Source organism: Leptidea sinapis, chromosome 37, assembly GCF_905404315.1.
Source record: "Leptidea sinapis chromosome 37, ilLepSina1.1, whole genome shotgun sequence".
NCBI classification, from domain to species: Eukaryota; Metazoa; Arthropoda; class Insecta; order Lepidoptera; family Pieridae; genus Leptidea; species Leptidea sinapis.
The window spans coordinates 4,081,112-4,102,132 of NC_066301.1; the positions used below are offsets into that span (position 1 = coordinate 4,081,112).

Sequence of the window (21,021 nt, forward strand, 5' to 3'; positions counted from 1 at the left end):
TACTGTAAATTATATGAGGGTAAACAGCATTTTCAATTTAACCGGGTAATACAGTTTTTCTCCAATAAAAAAAGCTTAAGCAGCTGAAAATCAATTTTAATTTTTGGAATAAATAAACTCTAAGTCGAAAAACACTTATTATCGAATAATAATATAAATTATTTGCGTTTTATCTCTAAAATTATACTTGCCAGAGGACTCCTTCTTGCCACATGCTATCGAGTAGCTAGCGTTAATTTTGCTGGCAGTCATGAAAATTGGAACGCTATCTCTCAAGATTTTATTATTAATTTTCTTAGGAGTATGCAGGAAACTGTTGGAAGAGCTAGAGAGGGCAATACTAAGTATTGATTATAACCCACGATAAGACCTTTCTTAACTTTATGAAAAAAAAAGATATGTTACACACAAAAGTGTTTGTTTATTTATGTTATTTTACCTTTATTTGGTTGATTTTCTTAATTGACCTATAATTTTCTCGACCTTTTTAATTTCAAATAAGTTTTAAGGAAAAACCAAAGTAGTACCCTTAATTGCCGCAAATACCTATATTTTTTTTTATAAGTACACTTTCTTTTGCGTTCCTTTAAATGTGTCCTCAAGTGTATTAATCCGGAGAATGAAAAGATATGTTCGTGGCCGTTTGATTTGCAAAGTAAGTCAGAGTAGTTCAATAAATTGTAACAATGTTATCACTGAAGCACGTGTTGTGTCAATGAGTGACGAGCGCAGGCTAGCCGGTCGATGACACTCGATCGCGATAGCATTGCGTTAGGGTGCGGATCCAGCAAATTGTTGCGAGAAAAATGCGAGGGGAAATCGTGTTAAAGAAATTAAATTGTAACCGCAATTAATGAGAAACGCTTCCTTTCTCGATGAATATTTTTAGATGATGTTTAAATTGTAATAAAACCCATTAACGAACTAACAGAATATAGTAATCTAAGTCATATAGTATTTTCTTTGATCAACGTGAGTGTACATTACAGTCAACGTGAGTGTACATTACATTACAGTCCCCCCTGAAAACGAGATCTGGAAAGTTCTTGAAACGTCGAGTTAATAAAATAAAAATGTAACTTTTAAAACAGTTATAATATATATAACACGATTTATTATCCTTTAAAAGTATTATATTTTAATCTAAGTCATAATCAAGCAACACAACATTCCTCCGATCGCGAGTTTTGTTATCCTAGATCAATTCCTTTTTCATATTATATAACAACACACAGATCTAACACTCGTCTCCGATAGATCTTAAAAGACATATATTTTTCTTAAAATTGATTCCTTTAGAATTCTTTTTGATATCATTTCTATTATACTAACCACTAATACCGCTTCGGAAACACGTGGCGCTCTGAGAAAAGAAGCGGCGCAAGAAACTCCCAGCATTCTTTTTTTGCGCTCTTTTTAATAAAATATACAATTTTTATTTATAGAAATAAAATATACGAAATATTTATTCGAAAACCCAATAATCGCACACTAATAGATAAACCACATAAAAAATTAACAAAATATGTCTAAGTGTACAGATAACAGTGTAACCCTATGTACTATAACATCATTCACTAACTTTTTAACCGACTTCAAAAAGGAGGAGGTTCTCAATTCGATCGGTATTTTTTTTATGTATGTACACTGCTTACTCTGAGATTTATGATCCGATGTTCGTGATTCTTCTTTAGTTTGACTCCAAATGGTTGCCATTTGGTCGCATAAAAATTTTATATAGTTCGGCCCAGTGGTTTTCTCTTTATGAAAATTTTTCTACCTACTTCAAACCTATCAATAGGTAGCACATGTAAATAATAGTATTTTATTAAAATTAAAGGTAATGGTTTGCATAAGAGGTGTATTTTTATTTATTTGATACCGTACAGTTTTTTAAGTCGGTTTTTTTAAACGTAGTTTTTTTTACTATTTACATTGATCATTCATGCTTATAGCCAGAGTCGGGGACAGTAGTAATTTGCAACGTTTCAATTTTGTATCAATTTTTTTTTCTCACGCACTGCTATTTCGCAGTGCCTAGTGGACGAGCAGCCTTAAGCCCGTGTCATCAGCTATTCCATCAACGCGTAGTGCCTTTCTATTTGCACTTGTAAGTGATCACTGATCGTATACCATTTGCGTGTCTCCGTGTTCACTGGGATGTCGTTTGCCTTTAACCAGATTAAAATTCCTAGAACTAGAGAAAGCTATGTTGTTGTTGAGCCTCTGTGTGGGCTTCTTGTGATTTATTTTGTTTTGTAGATATAGTATTTATTATATACTAGCTGACCCGGCAAACTTGTTGTTCTGCCATATAAATTATTTTTAGAGTTAAACTGTTTCTTGGACATTGCAACATTACTTTATTTTTCTAAAGTAAACGTAGCCTAAGTTACTCCTTATTACATAAGCTGCCAATAAAAGGTCAAAATCGGTCCAGCCATTTAAGAGATTAGCCGGAACAAACAGACTGACAGACAGATAAAGATTGTAAAAAATGTTGTTTTTGTGTATGTACCGTATAGATGTTCAAATACATATAGAAAAAAACGGTTATTGCAATATTACAAAGAGACACTCCAATTTTATTTATATGGTATAGATATGTAGAGCTGCTATGGTTTTTTTTTTTATGTTAACACACTTCTTAGGAGACACGCACCATACGTTCATCTGATGGTAAGGTGATGAAACACACTGCTGTATAAATTACAGTAGGTACCTCTATGGTTTCTAGAACAATCCAAAATTCAGAGCCACATTGCGTTACGCTCGTCATTTTCATTTTGACATGTAGAGCGGATAGATGAAGGCGAATTCAAAACTATTGTGAAAATTTAGATGTCAAAGTCCAATGTCAAGGAGGTTTTAAAAAAAATGTTTATCGAACTAATTTACATTGAAATATCACCAATTCTTAAGTATGACAAGGAACTTAAAAATTGCTCCATTAAAATCATTCCAAACCTATAATTCCAAAATAAAACTTTAGGTTATTGAATTTTTTAAATTACTTCATATGGCAATACAACTCTTGCTGGGTCAGCTAATTATATAATAATATAGGTGTTGTTTCCCGGCGCCTATTTTATCACGTTCTTCATTTACTAGTATGTTTTTATGAAAATAAGCGACGAGACGAGCAGGACGTTCAGCTAAAACCCCAAAAATTCTGAGCTCCAACTGCGCTCGTCAATTCCAGACATAAGATGTTAAGTCTCATTTACTCAGTAATTTCACTAGCTACGGCACCCTTCAGACCTGAACATAATAATACTTACACATTACTGCTTCAATGCATAAATAGGCGCCGTTGTGGTACCCATATTCTAGCCGGCATCCTGCGCAAAGGATCCTCCCAAGAAACTGAAAACTGGTGAATAATATAAATATATTTTGATAAATTTACTATCAGTTATACGCAGTTCGCAATGGCAACGTCAACACTGCGTTATTCCAAGGTCTTCTAAATTGAGAGCAAAGGACGTAGGCAATAAAAATCTTGAATTTTCTTTGAATTGTTGCGTATGTTTTCTTAGTCTGCGGTTATGCGCGTTTGAAGAGTTTGAGAATTCAATTATGAGAGCTTTTTTCTAGTGGAAAAGTAATAATTGTTACCATAATTGAGAGAGTTTCTTGCGCCGTTTCTTCTCTGTCAGAGCGCCATTTGTTTCCGAAGCGGTAGTAGTATCTAGTATATTAGAAATGACATCAAAAAGAATTCTAAAGGAATTAGTTTTGAGAAAATAAATGCCTTTTATGCCTTTTAATTAATTAAAATTAACGCTAGCGTTACTTTTTATAGAAATCAAACGCGTGTAATTGTAACTATATTTTACATAAGATTTTTGTACCAATTCTGTTGAGTACCGCCGTAAAACGTGCTCTGCAAATGTTATGAAAGTACGTTGGGTTATATAAAATAATAATAAAAATTTTCCTTTTACGCAAACAACCAATGTATAATTCAGTTTTTTTAATGTATATAAGGGACGAGACGAGCAGGACGTTTAGCTGATGGTAATGGATACTTCCTGCTTATTACAATGCAGTGCCGATCAGGATTCTTGAAAAACCCAATATTTCTGAGCGGCAAGGCAATTGCGCTCGTCACTGTGACACATACAATTTTAAGTCTTATTAGTCCAGTAATTTTACTAGATACCGCATCTGTCAAAGCGAATATACGAAAGACAAACAGACAACGATGCTCAGGACTTAAGGGTTGTTTTATTTAAGGCAGGAAAACGGAATAAATAATTTATAGATTAAATACTTACTGAATTGTCAACCTTCATTACGAACAAAACATCAGCGAGGTTATGTTTTTATCGTGTCATCGTGTTGATAGTGGGATTGTAATAGAAATCTTTAGTTTAGTTACATCGAACTTAATTTTAAGACGCATGGCAACGGAACAGTTTATACTCAATCTCGTTTTGATGTTTGTACAGAGATTCTTGATCCAGACACATCCGGTAGAGATATTGCTTTGCTTATTATTACAATATCCATGAGATGATTGACAAAATCACCAAGTTTTAATATTTCTGGAAATTATTTCATTCTTAGGCATCGGCCGAACTTCGTTTTACATTCGGTTAAACCTAACTTCGGCATTCCGTCGGAGTTGGGCTCATTCAGTACAAGAAAAAACTAAACATAAAAAACTACGTTTTAAAAAACCGACTTTATAGCTCAAAATTATTATTAATTATTTGTATGCAAATCTTATACCTTTAATATTAATAAAATACTATTATTTTTATGTGCTACCTAGGGGTACTAGACGAAACTATCCCGCTCAAAGTCACGCGTGGTGAGTGTAGGTACCTGCTATTACATTTGCCTTGGCACCGACTTCAATCCTATCAATAAGTAACACATAAAAATAATAAAAACACTTAAGAACACGTAATATATATAATGTTATATGTTAAATGTAAACAAAAATGCACGCCTCATGTATGATGACCTATTTGCTAATGAGCCCCGACCAGCCATTACTCACGCGGGGTGCGCGGAGTGCGGGTGCGCCGAAAATTAACCGAAACTCGGCCGAATTTTAGATTTTTACCGAATGTCTGACCGAAGTTCGTATTAGGTTCATTCGGCTTTATATATGCGGCATATTTCTATCCAACTGTGGTGTATAGAGATAATTTGCGTAAACCAGCACCCCATCGTCTTATGATGTATTTTCTTTGTTTCCAGTTATTACAAAACTTGGGCAAAGTAGACCGGACCCTAGACGACATATTCGAGGAGCACCTTCAGAATTTCAACCGGCAGCACCAACAGGCGGTACGGTTGCAGAAAGAGTTCAACAATTACATAAGATGTATACGAGGTAAGAATTTCTTCAACATATTGATATCGGAACAACAAAGTACGTATATTATTACAACGGAAATTTAATACGAGATTTACGGCACCACTATATCAAAATCTTATTTTAAGAATTGGTCTCCGCTGTGCTCCAACTAGATACCGCAGGCGTAGTTGCAAAGTGCGGCAACTAATACTAATAATGTGTGACGTTGACGTGCCAAATGTTCTGTTCAACTTTGCTAATAATTGCAACTAAAATGCCGAGTTGCATAGCAAAAATTTGTAAAGATAATAGAAAGAAGAAATAAGAAAGACACTGGGATTATATATCATCAGAAACTATTTTGTTTTTTATCAATTTCAATCTAAAATAACACGAAGCGTATGTTACAAAATTTGAAAGATGCCATTGAGTGTCAAGATGCCACGCACACAAGCATCTAGTAGCTGCCGTAATAAAAAAGATATTGCTCTTAGGTAGTGCGGTATTTAGTTGGAGCGCAGCGGGGACCAACCCTTAATCTAAGATCGAAATATATTGATTGCAATCTTTGCACCTGTTTGTGGTCATATCCATGTGTGGAGTCTTTTCTCCTCTTCGATTTTTCTGTAATCTAATGATACGTTAGACTTATAAGAAAATTTAAGTCTCTATAACTCGTCTTTACATGTTAATTTTCTGTTGTTTACCGTGCCTGAAAATGACATTCACGTGAATACTTACGCGCATGTCGTGAGAAATAGATTGAGTCTGAAAAATATATCACAGATAAAAGATTTTGGGCCACTACCAAAGGTGGAGGTTGCACGGATGATGTAACGTTTTTTATCCGTGCAGTTATATAAGTGATGCTCTCTGTAACAATAATCTGCTGATGATGAATGAGAGAGAAACGTTAATTATTTTAATAATCATCAGTCTCGGATGAGTTCGCTGGTCGTTCGGTTTTTATGTAAGTTTTTCTTTGTAACCTAAATGTTAAGATTCATTGTAAAAATATTTACCGTGTTTTTAGCTACTTTTTTATCTTGTTTGTTTCAATGTTCTAAAATTTTGCCCAACCTTGTGCTTTTGTTGATTGTATTAAATATAAAGTGATAATCTTGCGTAGTATACCGTAGCAAATACATTCAAATACATATATATTATTTATATTTATTTGTATTTAATTAATATTTATATATATAGTATTATTATTATATAGCTGTTGAGCTTATTGTATGCGAATAGTTCATCCGGTGGAATATTATGCTGTTTTCAGTATCGAAAAGAGGATAGACGATAGATATTTCTTTAGATCATGTCCAACTGATATTGTCAGAAGTGGGACAGACAAAAGAGATTAATTATTCAGTTCATGTCCAAATGATATTGTCAGAAGTGGGATAGACAAAAGAGATTTATTCAGTTATGTCCGAATGATATTGTCAGAAGTGGGATAGATAAAAGAGATTTATTCAGTTTATGTCCGAATGGTAGTGTCAGAAGTGGGATAGATAAAATATTTTTTTCAGTTTAAGCCCATTGATATTGTCAGATGTGGCATAGTTAGGTTAGTAGTATTGTAGTATTTCGGAAGCAACCACTGTAATCGTTCAACTTGCAGCGGTACAGACAGCGTCCAAGTCGCTGATGGAGGCGATAACGGAAGTGTACGAGAGCAGTTGGTCCGGCCACGACTTGCTGTACGTGCAGGCACAGAACATGGAGATGTTATGGCAGGACTTCTCGCATAAGTTGGGCGACCAGGTGTTGATCCCGCTCAACACGTACACTAACCAGTTCCCTGAAGTCCGGGTGAGTGGAACTTATGTTATATAGAGAATTCACCGTATTTACCACCACTAGTTTTAATTTGTAATAAATATGTTTGTATTTTATTAAACTAAATTATACCTGAGTATTGTGGTTCGGCAAAAAATTGATATTATTAATGGACCGATCGCACGATACGCCACATATTAGGATATCATCCCCACGGTCTGGATGTTTGGCGGTCCTCCACAGTGCGGTTTTCAAGGAGCTTTCTTCCTCGTACTACAAAGCTGTGGAATGAGCTTCCTTGTGCGGTGTTTCCGGGACGATACGACATGGGTACCTTCAAAAAATAACGCGTACACCTTCCTTTAAGGTCGACAACGCTCCTCTGATTATTCTGGTGTTGCAAGAGTATGTGGGCAGCGGTTCACTTAACATCAGGTTGACCCGTACGCTCGTTTGTCCTCCTATTCCATAAAAAAAAGATGGTCTAATTTGTCTTGTGACCGCTTGCTTAACAAAGACTGATTTTATTTTAATATCATCTCTGGACATTCTAAATTATTATAAGTGATTTTAAAACCTATTTTGAATAAAATATTTGAATTTAAATTTATAAGAAACGTAAATTTACTATCCCTGCAATGCTCACTCAATGTTTTAACCTTAATGTTCAGATATATCTAACTTAATATTCTACAATTCGGTGATAAATAAATTAATGTTACAGAAAAAAGTAGAGAAACGCGGCCGCAAGTTGGTCGACTACGACAGCCAGAGACACAGCTTCCAGAACCTGCAGGCGAACGCGGCCAAGAGACGGGATGACGTCAAGGTGAGCCTGCTTTTGTATTCATGTTCCGCTCTCAAGACACGTGCCCTACTTGGTGACGCGACGTGATTTGATTGTCTTGTCTAAGATAAGGAATGCGCAATGCATGTTTCAATGTGTGTACATTCTTAGTTGTTAGCCCTGAGACAAACTTGGTTCTTCTCTGAAATATTTCTAATTTAATCTGTCATATCTACCAAATTTGTTATTTGAGTCTCTGAAAAGACCCTTAGTGAGAAACGTACTATTTGCCATTTGTAATGTTTATAACTAGTCGGCCAGCATCTTCCAGCCATCAAGAATGTATATTGATTGCAACTTTTTCGGCTAGGTATAAAACTAAATGAACCACAACAATGTAGATGTGGCGTTCAGTTAGATGCTATTGGGCGTCACGCCTAAAATCGGCTGGCTGTATCAGTTATCACGCCAGCATTAATGAAGTCGTCCGCAGGGCATTTGCCGCTCTGAATATTCCAGCTGTTTTAAAGCCAAATGGTATTTCCCGACGCGATGGCAAGCGTAGTGATCGAATGAGGCTGATGGCTTGGGCACGGGGAAGGACGCTGGTCTAGGACGCGACTTACGTCGACACCCTGGCTCCTTCTCATATCCAAGCCACTTCAGTTGGTGCTGAGGCTGCTGCTTCGACTGCCGAAGACAGCAAACGTCGCAAATATGTCGGTCTCAGTGAGTCATACATCTTTGTGCCGTTTGGTGCCGAGACACTTAGCCCGTGGGGCCCAGAAGCGCGGAGAATGAACAAAGTACTATCTACGCGCCTCAATAAGGCTACTGGAAACCCAAGCGCTGGCAGCTATTTCGGTCAACGGATCAGCCTTGCTATCCAACGCGGAAATGCTGCCAGTATTCTTGGTAGGCTTCCCCGTAGTGATAGTTTAAATTTTATGTTATCATAGTATTGTAAATATAGTTATAGGAATTGTTTTGTTTGAATAAAATACTTTTTTAAAGAAAAGAATAGAAATATATTTATTTACCATTGGGTGTGACAATAACATAATATATTGCAACAACACTTGGTTATCATCATGAAGCTACATCAGTTGTGACCCACCGAAAAAATTCTGTTATCTACACATGTAAACAAAAATAAAACAAATATCAGAATAAATATCTTGATTAAATATAACAATCCACAATAACTCTAGAAAAGTTTATGATTTTATCAGTGGGAGGCTCCTCTTGTACAGGATGCCGGCTAGATTATGGGTATCACAACGGCGGCGCCTATTTTTCTCGTGAAGCAGTAACATGTAAGCATTATTGTGTTTAAATCAGAAGGGCGCAGTAGCTAGTGAAATTACTGAGCAAACGAGCCTTAACATCTTATGTCTCAAGGAGACGAGCGAAATTGTAGTGCCGCTCAGAATTTTTGGGATTATCAAGAATCCTGAGCGGCACTGCGTTGTGATAGGCAAGGTGTATCAATTACCATCAGCTGAACATAACGTCCTGCTCGTCTCGTCCCTTATTGTCAGAAATGTTAACTCGCAGATAACCAGGGGACGCGAGCAGCTGGAGGAAGCCAAACGAACGTACGAGGTCCTCAACTCGGAGCTGCATGACGAGCTGCCGGCGCTGTTCGACTCGCGCGTGCTCTTCTATGTCAACAACCTGCAGACGCTGTTCTCAGCGGAGCAGCTGTTCCACTTTGAGAGTTCCAAGGTATTCTTTTGATTGATTACTTTGAGGTGACAGGCCAATTTTTTTATAAGATAAGAAGGATAAGCGAGCGTACGAGTCACTTAATGTTAAGTGATCACCGCTTCCCCCATTCTCGTGCCACACCAAAAGAATCACAGGAGCGTTGCCGTCTCCTTTAAGGAAAGTGAAAGCGCTTTTTTTAAAGGTAGCCATGTCGTATCGTCCCGGAAACACCGCACAAGGAAGCTCATTCCTTCAACTTTGTAGTAAGTGGAAGAAAGTTCCTTGAAAACAATGTGGAGAACCGCCACACATCCAGATGGTGGGGATGATATGCAAATTTTTGGCGTGTCGTACGAAGGTGGAATTCGGCAGCAGGAATCAGTTGAAAAAACCCTTCGGAATATTAATAAAAATACAACGCCAACAAATAACAAAGAAAGTAATCATCTTATTTTGCTCAATTTTTTAAATGATAAATGCTAAGCTTGAAATGAATTTCCGCAGAATGGAATAGCGTATTCCTTTTTTCGAATCTGGGAATCTATCGTGTCCTGTTGTATTTGGTTCCGGTTATAAAAGAGTACTACCTTAACAAATGCGCATGACTGTAACGTTTATCTGATCAATTAATTTTATCAAGATATTATTTTGAACTGTATGAGCACGAAAAAACATCATAGTAGGTACGCAATTTTGTCTGTATCTATATAATATGTTATAATATATTACTATAAAGGTGGTTATGACTTGAATCGGTGCCAGCGAATAACCCTGTTAGGTTAAAAGATACTTATTTCTCATTAAAAACTCTTTAAGACGCTTATTAATTGATAAATAACAATAATTTGTTTCGCCGTTCGTTACGCATCTACGGTACAAGGTCACTGGCGTTTTACAAAAAATATAAAAAAAATAACTTTTTTGAAGTGATACTTCTTTAGAATCGTGATTTTAAAACTCGATTAAACGAGAAAGCGAGACGATAGAGACACAAACAGTTAAATGTATATGATACAGCCGGCGAAAGAATGAGATAGGAAGCATTATACATTGTTTTGGTACCAGGCGATCATAATTGAAGGAGAGATTGTCTTATGTATGACGCGAGTATACCCAAATATATTCTGACATCATGTGCACGACGTATTACTACATAGACACCAAGAGAACATAAATATGGTAGCGTTGATAGTAATGTCTTTCATAGCTGTTGAAATCATGTGTCATCCTAGCAACATGTAACAGGACTTCATATGTGTCACTATGATAATTATTAAAACCTAAAATTTTAAATACTTCTCATTAGCTTGAAGCCAAAATTTTTGAAGGTTTCACTTCTACACGGGTTTTTTTTGAGCAGTTTCAATTTGTAAGCATTTTGAAATGGTGTGATCTGATAACTTAGATTAACTTAAACATACTAAACGGCTCAATCTTTTTATGCGATGTCGGTAGACTGTTAAGAAATCGTGTGCCCTCATAAATAGACATGCCATAATTTGTTCTAGCCTCAGGTAGTACCAAGTAATTCTGTTCTTTGATAGTATCAATAAGGTACCGTGTATATTTTTTAAAATGTAACTAATTATGGCGATAGAAATATATGCAAATTATTATGGCGATAGAACTTTAAAAAAACGCTTACCATATTTACTCAATAGTTTGCCTATGGACATCCGCCTCGAGCCAAATAAATCTAGGTTTAAAACTTAGTTAAAAAAATACTTTTTAAGCACCCTTCCATAACCATTGTAAATATTGTTATTCTAGTATTTAAAGTATTAAGTTAAATATATAGAAATATGTAAATATTTATACCTGCAGGACAGTTTTTTAGGGTTTTGTTGACGTTTGTATGTTATAATTTAATAAATAAATAAAATAATAATAGGTGTTTGCGGAGCTAGAAGCGATAACAGACAAATTGGCGACCGAGTCCCAGCGCGGCTCGTACAAGAAGACTCCGAACAACATCATAAAGACGAACGTCAATTCTCTCAACGGGAACGCGCCCGCATCGCCGACCAACACCGTGCAGAGTGAGTTTGATTGGTTTATTTGCTCGATTGATTGTATCTAGTTCGTCTGATTGGTTTACTAAATTCGTTTGTTCTATTTAATAATTAATTGACTCTATATTAACGCAGTATTAGTGTGCAGTGCAGTAAATATTAATTTATCTTGACTAATGATAAAATGTCATAATAATTATGACACAAATTAGGTATATTGCTATAATAATTTTAATCACGTGCCCATACATATTATTCTATAGTGTAGCCGATACTTTACAGAACGATTGAGAACTTTAGTTAGAAATAAAATTGTTTATAAAATAATTTTGTAAGTGCATAAAAATCAATAATCACACCCCAAAGATAATAAGAGAGGTATCGTCATATTGTAATTTCTCATCTAAATTGATTGAACATATACCTTAGTAAAAACTGCTAATCTTCATTAGACGAATATTTTCAATTAAAATATTGACATTTTTTTATAATATCTTATATCTTTAAACGAGCAATTCTTGTATATATATATATCGGAAACGGCTCCAACGATTTTCATAAAATTAAGTATGCAGGGGATTTCGGGGGTGATAAATCGATCTAGCTAGGTTTCAATTTAAAAAAATGGTTTTATCCATGTTTGAATAAGAAACAGCTACAATAACATTAGAATACAAAGGTAAATTTCGCCACTATATACAAGACTATTATAGCTCAGATGGGATATTGGGTGATCCGGAAAGCAGAAGACCCCGGTTCGAATCCAGATGTCCTATTAGTTTTTTTTTTGTTCAAGTTTTGTACATTCTTAAAAATCCGAGCAAGGCTCGGTCGTCCGGATATTTATAATAATACTGCTACTAATAATAAAAACAATATAATAGAATAGTTTAAAATTTGAATTAAATTTATATTAATGTTAATAACTAATGATGTAGTAATGTATAATAATATATAAATATGTATTTTATAAAATTTGCACTCTAACATGTTTATGCAAATAAAAACTTTGACTTTTACTATTTTAACACACAACACGCAATCAAAAATATTATGTTAATGTTAAGTTGAGTTAAAAAAAATTCAGTGCACTAATAATATTAAATATCAAAGATAAATGAGATATATGTATTATAAAACATACATTAAGTTTACTATTGCAATTAGCACGTGATACTATATTACTGAAACTGATAAAACTTTACTAAACTACTATGCTATGGCAACACAAAAAATATTATATAAAAATTAATAACAGTTATAATGTACTCATATTAGATATAACCCTTATTAATTAATACGAGTAGGTATAACCGTTGCTGTAGAGTGTGGGCATGTGTTTGTACGTATGTGTGTGTGTGTGTGCGTGTAGCGCCGCCCTCCCCGCCGTCTCGCTCGTCGCCCGCCCGCTCGACACCGTCGCCTCGTTCGCTCGCCTCGCCGACCGACGAGCTACAAGCGAGCGAAGAGACACAACCCACCGAGAAGCTACAGGCGAGCGAGGAACGACAACCGAACGATCCGCCCGCAGTCAACGGACACGCCACCGACAAACAAGTGTCGAAAGAGGATAAAAAGGTTGAAGAACTGTACGATATACCCGTCGGTAAGTTGTATGAATTGTTCACGTACGTCACGATGTAATATTGAACCGCAGTTTTTGTTGCCCGTTTAGTACCGCCGTAGTGGTTTCACTTTGTATATTAGTGAAAATCTAATAAATGAGGAATGAAATTACACTATAATCCATTATATCGGATTTTTAAAGAAAGTACCAATTTCCAATTGCACATTATTTTTATCCTGCCTGTCACTTTTCCACTCACTGGATGAAATCGGTAGCACATATCTGAAACTTGTACTCTATCACCCAAAGATTCTGGAATGAGAATAATTTTCACTGAGTATTGGTTTGAAATGCTCGATTGTGTATGTCATGTAGTACGTAGGCTATAGAAACAATTCCCTCAGGGCCGACTACACCCGAAACTGTCAATAATAACGTCGAGGAAAAGAGACAAGACGACGGCAAGGATAAGGTAGATTCGAAAGAGACGGATAGTGAAGTGCCGAAGAGCGACGAAGTGTACGACATACCCGTCGGTAAGTGATTATTAATAAATATAAAGTCGTAATGTAATATAATATTACTCTTATTTTCATAAAACATTAAAAAATATTTGAGAAAATTGTGCATGAAATAAAATATATATGTATCGTTTAAGTGACTGTGTGATTTAAAACTTCTAGAAATCTAGAGTGTTATATTTTTAGCGAAATTCAAATTCAAATATTTTTATTCAAAATTGGATGTGATTTCACTTATTGAATATCAACTTCTTAAATTGATTAGTTTTGGGAGTTATTAAAGAAATATGAATTATCATAGTTTTTTACAATTGTAATTTTATTGTATGAACTAATTCATCCTCGATATATTTTTTTTTAAATCACGTCATTTAGAATCGAATGAATGATTTGGAATTGTTCATGTTTTTTGGACTTTAACTTAAGAATTAACAGGTTTTTGAACTTGTTGGCTAGTTTATTTGGCCGTGTTTTTTTTTAGTAAATCAAAAATATAAGTTTCATTAGAATAAAACAAATAATATCTATTAAAACTTTTCTCATACTCTTTAATTAAAGGGAAGACAATTTTCTTATGTTGTTTAACAGGTAGTTGAACTTGATGACATTATATTGTATAAGTTTAAGAGGTACTTACTTACTTTTATCTTAACACGTTTTGACTATGTATATATGTATATTATATATTTGATTACAGGCAGAGGATGTTGTATATATATGAATTATTTATGCTTTGTTTGTCGTTCTTACTCGCTGTGGAGTGGTGTGGCTTTGTAAATGCGTGTAACTCATTTCTAGATTTACCAAATTTGATAAAAATCTAACAGTTTCATTATAATTTCTTCGCTATCTTTCTAAAAGCATAAGTGTAAATATCACTGATTTTTGCATGATAACGGGCAACTGCGAAAGGGCGTCGATACAAGTAAATATTAATTTCCATAATTAATGTTATGTTACTTAAGATACTTAGTATGGCTTTCAAACATGATTAGAGGACAGTAGGTACTACGCAAGTCTTGACAGTTTTGTGGCATTTGATTGATTTATCTATTGGAAATAACAAGCAATATAATGAAAATATTTTGCAGAACAATAAAGATAGCTCTATCAGATGGTGTCGTGAAGGCCTTATAAAATTTATTAAATCTATTTGAAAGTTTCAATGTATTAGTTGTTAGTTTCAAGAAGAAAAGTAATCGAATGCTGCGAAAGCAAATCCACATCCCACACCGCTCACTGTGTCTGCTCACACCCTGAGCGAACGCAAGGCGCTCCTCAGAAAGGTCCGTTATTCATAACACGGTTTAGAGGAGAAGTTCCAACGGTTATTTACGTAGCGAGTCTCAATCACATCTCAAGTTGTTAGGTGTTTTGGTAAAGGTATTTATGGTCTTTTTTTCCGTAACAAGACTGTGAGCCTATTTTGCGTGAAAACTAGCCCTGGGTTCAAGGCCAGTTTTATTTAAAACGGGCAACAGACTCACCTGATGCCACCGCTTATGGACATCCGCAGAACCAGTGGTCATGAGACGCGTTGTTGATATCTTTCAGGGTGGGCGTTTGCTCTATGCTTGAAGTTTTAAGCGTTTTAGTCGACCACGCTGGCCCAGTGCGAGTTGGTTAACCTCACACAAAAGTTTTCAATTTCTTCCCAGGTGTGACATTCACACTTTCAACACAACACAAAAACATAAATTAAAAAGTACATTCTTCTTATGTGGGCATTTGGGTCCGCATTTATATTAAAATACCAAATTGTCTGCAATAATTGCCCTTTAATAGATTTAAATCTATAATCAAGAACATCTAAATTAAAAAGGCTTATTACACTATAAATGATTACCCGAATAACTAACGGCCGTTTTCAATAACGCATCTCTAATAGATTGCTATCACCGTTTAATGACAAGATCTTATCTATCTATAGTTATGTCCTATATAGATAGTTATTAGTTATAATCTAATGCTATCTGTCGATGGATTATTGAAATATAAGTAAGCGTAAAATGATAGATTTGTCTATCTCTGGTAAGTTAAACTAAGGATAGATGGGTTATTCAAAACGGCCGTAAGGCGCGTGGTCGCTTAGCAAAACACAAAGAGAAAGGGGAGGCTGCCTTGCACCGGAAGCTGGCTAGATTATGGGTACCACAACCGCGCCTTTTTCTGCCGTGAAGCAAGTTATGTATAAACATTACTGTGTTTCGGTCGGGACTCCTGATAAATTCTTGATTATAATGAAATTACTGAGCAAATGAGACTTAACGTCTTATGTCTCAAGGTGACCACTGCAATTGTAGTACAGCTCAGAATTATTTTATTTTATTTATTAATTTATTTTTATTTTATTGTATATATATTTATGGGTTTTTCAAGAATCCTGAGCGACACCGCATTGTAATGCGTGTCAATTACCATCCGCTGAACGTCCTGCTCGTCTCGTCCCTTATTTTCATAAAAAAATACTTTAGTGGTGAATAAATATCATTGTTTCAACGCTTTCCATAAGAGTGTCTTCCTGATGAGAAGGCCGCCTCTGTGAAACGGATGTAGCAGTACATTCAGTAATAGTAATGTCTATGGTCCATCTTGTCCAGGAGCCACCCTGGCGGGTCTACCTGCGGGCACCTTGTACCGCGTGCGGGCCACGTACCGCTACACACGTGAAGACAGCGATGAGCTCTCCTTCGAGGTGGGAGACGTCATCCGTGTGGTGGAGTACGATGACCCCGAAGAACAGGTAATAATTATTTATTCAATACCACAACCACCAGTAAAAAACTTCTTTGCACCGGATGCCGGCTAGATTATGGGTACCACAAAGGCGCCTATTTCTGCCATGAAGCAGCAGTGTGTAAGCATTATTATTGTGTTACGGTCTGAAGGGCGCCGTAGCTAGTAAAATTACTGGGAAAATGAGACTTAACATATTAAGTCTCAAGGTGAGGAGCACAATTGTAGTGCAGCTCAGAATTTTTGAGTTTTTCAAGAATCCTGAGCGGCACTCAATTGTAATGTGCAGGGCGTATCAATTAACATCAACTGAACGTCCTGCTCGTATCGTCCTTTTGTTCGTTCGTTGATCGAACCGATTAGCGCCGTTCGCCAATGTCTTACAAATCGTAGTAAAAACTAGTTCATTCATTCTAATGCAATCGTGCGTTTTAAGGTTGCTAGGCTCTTGTTAGATTGATTCTAGTACTTAAAATCAAAAGTAAGTAAGTAGCTTTAAAATACCTACCCGATACGTGAGTGTGAGTGGGTTGTACTGTGCTTAAACTAATTTATCCATTTATGGCGACTCTATCGGAGCTACGAACTGAATACGACTAAAAATGAATTTTATAAGCGGGCAACTAAAGTTGCTATTTCTTCCAAAGGTGTGACTAAGTAAAACTGCTGTACTATTAATATTTCTTTTATGCTTTCCTTTCAGGAGGAAGGGTGGCTGATGGGTATAAAGGAGTCAACCAATGAGAAGGGAATGTTCCCCGCGAACTTCACGCGACCGATATGAGCGCGTGCTGACGGATGTCTACACAACATTGGTTACATTCGACGCGAGATGTTGTTTCCCTCGAATCGTAGACATTTAACTTATTTAGTCCCTTGTTAACCCCCTGAGATACACTCTCTCTAATAAACCACTTTATATGTTATAGAACAAAGCGGTCCGACGTCAAAATTCATCAACCAATGGCGTCGCTTGCTGTCATTTACTTTTTCAAAATGGCGGATCTTTTACGCCGATGACGTCAACTACTTTGATGTTTAGAGGTTTATTAGCGAGATGGTTAGTATTTAGATGTTGAGAATTATTAGATATATATTATTTATTGCGATCGGTGTTGTATTACAACGAATTATTTATTTTTTAATTATATAAAAAATCGATTTGTAAATACAGTTTTTGAAATGTTATTATTAACTTGGCAGGCAAAGATTTACTATCAATATTGATATTTATGCCTTGTTATTTAATATATTTAATGAATATATCGACGTGTGTGAGCTGTATTAAATCTGGGTTTCGGCAGTAATGTTTTGGCATTATTTATAATATAACATTTGTATTATTTATGTAAAATATGATATCGCCGACCAAATTTTAACATTTGACTTATTTTACACTTTGACATTTTTGAATACAGGTTAAAATACAATTTTTGATTTAAATTTGTCCAATATTGTCTGGTATATAAATAGTTTTGAGAATACTGGAAGCGTGGAACATTAGTTTTATTTACTCTTTGTTTTAGCCATAGACTACAATAGCGTATAGACAAACGTACGAGAAATACATCTCTAACGGACATACAACAAGATAAAAAACGTAAGCGTATCTATAGCTACTGTAAACGATTTTTATTCACAAGTCGTAAGCGGTCAGCCACGTTTGAAATTAGCTTCTTAGTATTTTGAATATTAAACTAACTACTATCTTACGCACACATTGCCAAATCAAAACTGGTTACGCATTTTCGTGTTATTCCAAGTCTATGGTTTTAGCACTACAGAGTGCCAAGTATGCGATTTTATACCAACTCGATCGCGCGAAAGTTAACTACGATTTGTATGGCGTCCAAAAAGCGCCATCTAGTGATAGTAGAGGAAAACATCATAGCTTGTCAAACATCATTGTTCTATTAAGACACTTTAATCAATCTCACGATGTGATTACTGTAGAATATAACCATTTATTATTCAATCAATAACTAACATTGATGATACATTTTTTAATAATTTAGACATTATAAAAAAAATGTTCGATGCGGCTTCCAAACTGATTTAAGTAGTAGCATGATGTATTTGTAACGGGAATTGAAAAAGTTGTTGAAATATGTGAGGGCTTACATAATATTTGAACAGTTTCGTTCTTCAGATCACTCAAGACTTAGGCCCTGTATTCACCAAAGCGGAGAGGAGAGGAGATGTATTTTGATAACCAATCAGAATTCGTTATTTTCACATCACCTCTCTGCTTAACTCCGGTGGAAATGGATCAAGAGGAGAGAAGGGATTTTGAATTTTGTGCGGTGACAGCTTCGTGGCTTATCTCCTCTCCTCTCTGCTTTGGTTGGAATACCGGGCCTAACAATATGATTGAACAATATTTCAATAAAATTTTGCTCATTTTTTATAAATGTGATGAAAGTGACCTTACTAATGATATTGTTATAAATTTGTAAGATTTATCAAAATTGTAGAATTTATTCGAGTAAGTAATTTTAACTTGTATTATACATTTTTAAATTCACATAATTATTAGAAATTTCTTATTTTCTTAAATATAAAGTTCTGCATTTGAGAAAAATCTGATTGCATTTTTTAATAATTTGTATTTGTTTATGTATATTATCTTATGCTACTTAAGTACTACTTACTAAGTATACAATCTTTTCATTTATTTTTTCTTTAAAATACCAAATTTTGTTTTTCTTTTTACCATTACTTTTGTACAATAATAATATGTCTAGTTATTGAAACACAATCTTTTCTATTTTTCTATTAATCAATAATAAATACTTAATAAAGTATTTCTTAATTCTTCTTCATGAGTTCTGAAAGAATATTAGCAAAAGTTTTACTAAAATACATAATATAATAAACCTCTTTTATGCATTCATATCGCATTTTTAAAATCATACGAATTAAAATAATCCAATCACTGCTCCACTAATTTTACTTTAACTAGTTGTCAAACAGTGAGAAAGTGTGCAACACAGTTATATAGATGTATGTATATTGTACGGCTTATATTTTTGACTTTGACTATAACGCGCGAACATGAGTGCTCCACTCTCGCTTGACCCGCCATGCGTCAATATTGCCATTAAACCGTTCACACACTCCAAGTTAAAAGCGGAAATCGGAATCCATTTAAAGGGGAATGATTTCATAACTAGAATTATTGTATTATAATTTCAATGTATATTACATATTTTACACAGTTTCTGAATAGTAATAAATTATTATACGGACGATGAGAGGTATTTTTTGTCTGTTTAATTATTGTTATTATAATTATTATATCCCACATTATCTTCATTTTTCATGCTTGCAGTCGCTATAGGAATTAATTATTTAATTTTATTATATTGAGGGATCGGTACATCTGTCGGTTCTCATATTTATGTCTCACCAAATAACAGCCATTATTGGTATTGAACATAACTTACTTGACATATTAGCAATGTAAAGATTAAAAAAAATATAGTGTTTTACTCTTAAATAATCCAATAATGGTAGCTTTTTTTATGGAGCGCCTTAATTTAACGTTTGAGCTTTTTTAGGACTAGCTCCCAAGAGCAGGTTACCACAGCCTACAAAAAATGAGTATAGGAACTGTCAGGTGTGTCGGCGCCCTTATTTTGAACGAGCTATGTATAATCAAAGTATGTTTGTTTGTTTGTTTATACGACACAGTTTAGTCGTTAGTGTACATAATACCGCGGTAGATACAAATTGTTGATCATAATTATTATTGTTTGTTGTTTATGAAGTACGCGCTAATGTAAAATCGCTTCGTAATCTATATTTATTGTTTTATTTTGGTTTTAACCTTATGTAGGCTTATCACCTTATCAAAGTCAATATGATTAGTGGTGAGTTACCACTAATCATATTGACTTTGATAATTTTTGGGGATGTTTATTAAGACCACAACATTCAATAAATATTTTTATTTAGAAATCTAGAGTATTTGTTTGTGAACCTTGAAAACATCCCCGAAATTTGAAATATAGACAATTGAAAAAGAATAAGATGGATACTGAAATAAGTGAGTCAAAGAGTTCCGACTCACAATAAAAGTAAAATAAAGCTATTTATATTTATTTAACAAGCCGTGCGTCTAATATTCCATTTTATTCTTTTTTATTAGTCTATACCCGGTGTATTCAAAACGTGTGTCAAAAACGGTGCTTCCGACATTGTAAAGTAATTGTCGCAGATTTAACTTAACGATAAGAACAAATTCGAGTCCGCAGATTTGCTTCCGACTTACGTGTAATTGTTAACGAAGTGACAGCGGAGACAAAAGCCACTTAAAGTATTAGTGAACACAATTTTTAGGCAACATTTTGTCATAAAAACGTTGTCCAAAAATATTGACAAGTTTTGACATAAATACGAATGTATGACATTGGCAGGTTTGTGCATCGTAACGGGCTAGAACAGTATTAGATAACTGGCAACCGAATGTAGACTCTCTGGAAAGGAGATAAGTTGGCTTTTGTCATCAGCAGTGCCATGTGAAGGTCCATAATAGTTGATAATGTGTAAGTTTGTTAGGATTTGTACAGTTTTTACAACTGCAAATAAAA

General features: G+C 34.9%; 1 protein-coding gene across 3 annotated transcripts in view; it reads left to right on the forward strand.

The window, feature by feature from the left end:
* Window positions 1-19,918, forward strand: part of LOC126975725 (myc box-dependent-interacting protein 1) — a 72,044-nt gene extending 52,126 nt beyond the window's left edge. The window contains exons 2-10 of one of the 3 annotated variants that reach the window (XM_050823727.1): window positions 5,215-5,350; window positions 6,939-7,129; window positions 7,821-7,925; window positions 9,441-9,611; window positions 11,485-11,632; window positions 12,978-13,211; window positions 13,577-13,708; window positions 16,294-16,436; window positions 17,133-19,918. In XM_050823727.1, coding sequence (XP_050679684.1) covers window positions 5,215-5,350; window positions 6,939-7,129; window positions 7,821-7,925; window positions 9,441-9,611; window positions 11,485-11,632; window positions 12,978-13,211; window positions 13,577-13,708; window positions 16,294-16,436; window positions 17,133-17,213 — 1,341 coding nt within the window. In that variant the 3' untranslated portion in view covers window positions 17,214-19,918. The remainder of the gene's footprint in view (window positions 1-5,214; window positions 5,351-6,938; window positions 7,130-7,820; window positions 7,926-9,440; window positions 9,612-11,484; window positions 11,633-12,977; window positions 13,212-13,576; window positions 13,709-16,293; window positions 16,437-17,132) is intronic. The other 2 variants (XM_050823728.1, XM_050823729.1) reach the window with 2 other exon arrangements.
* The last annotated feature ends 1,103 nt before the right edge of the window (window positions 19,919-21,021 follow it).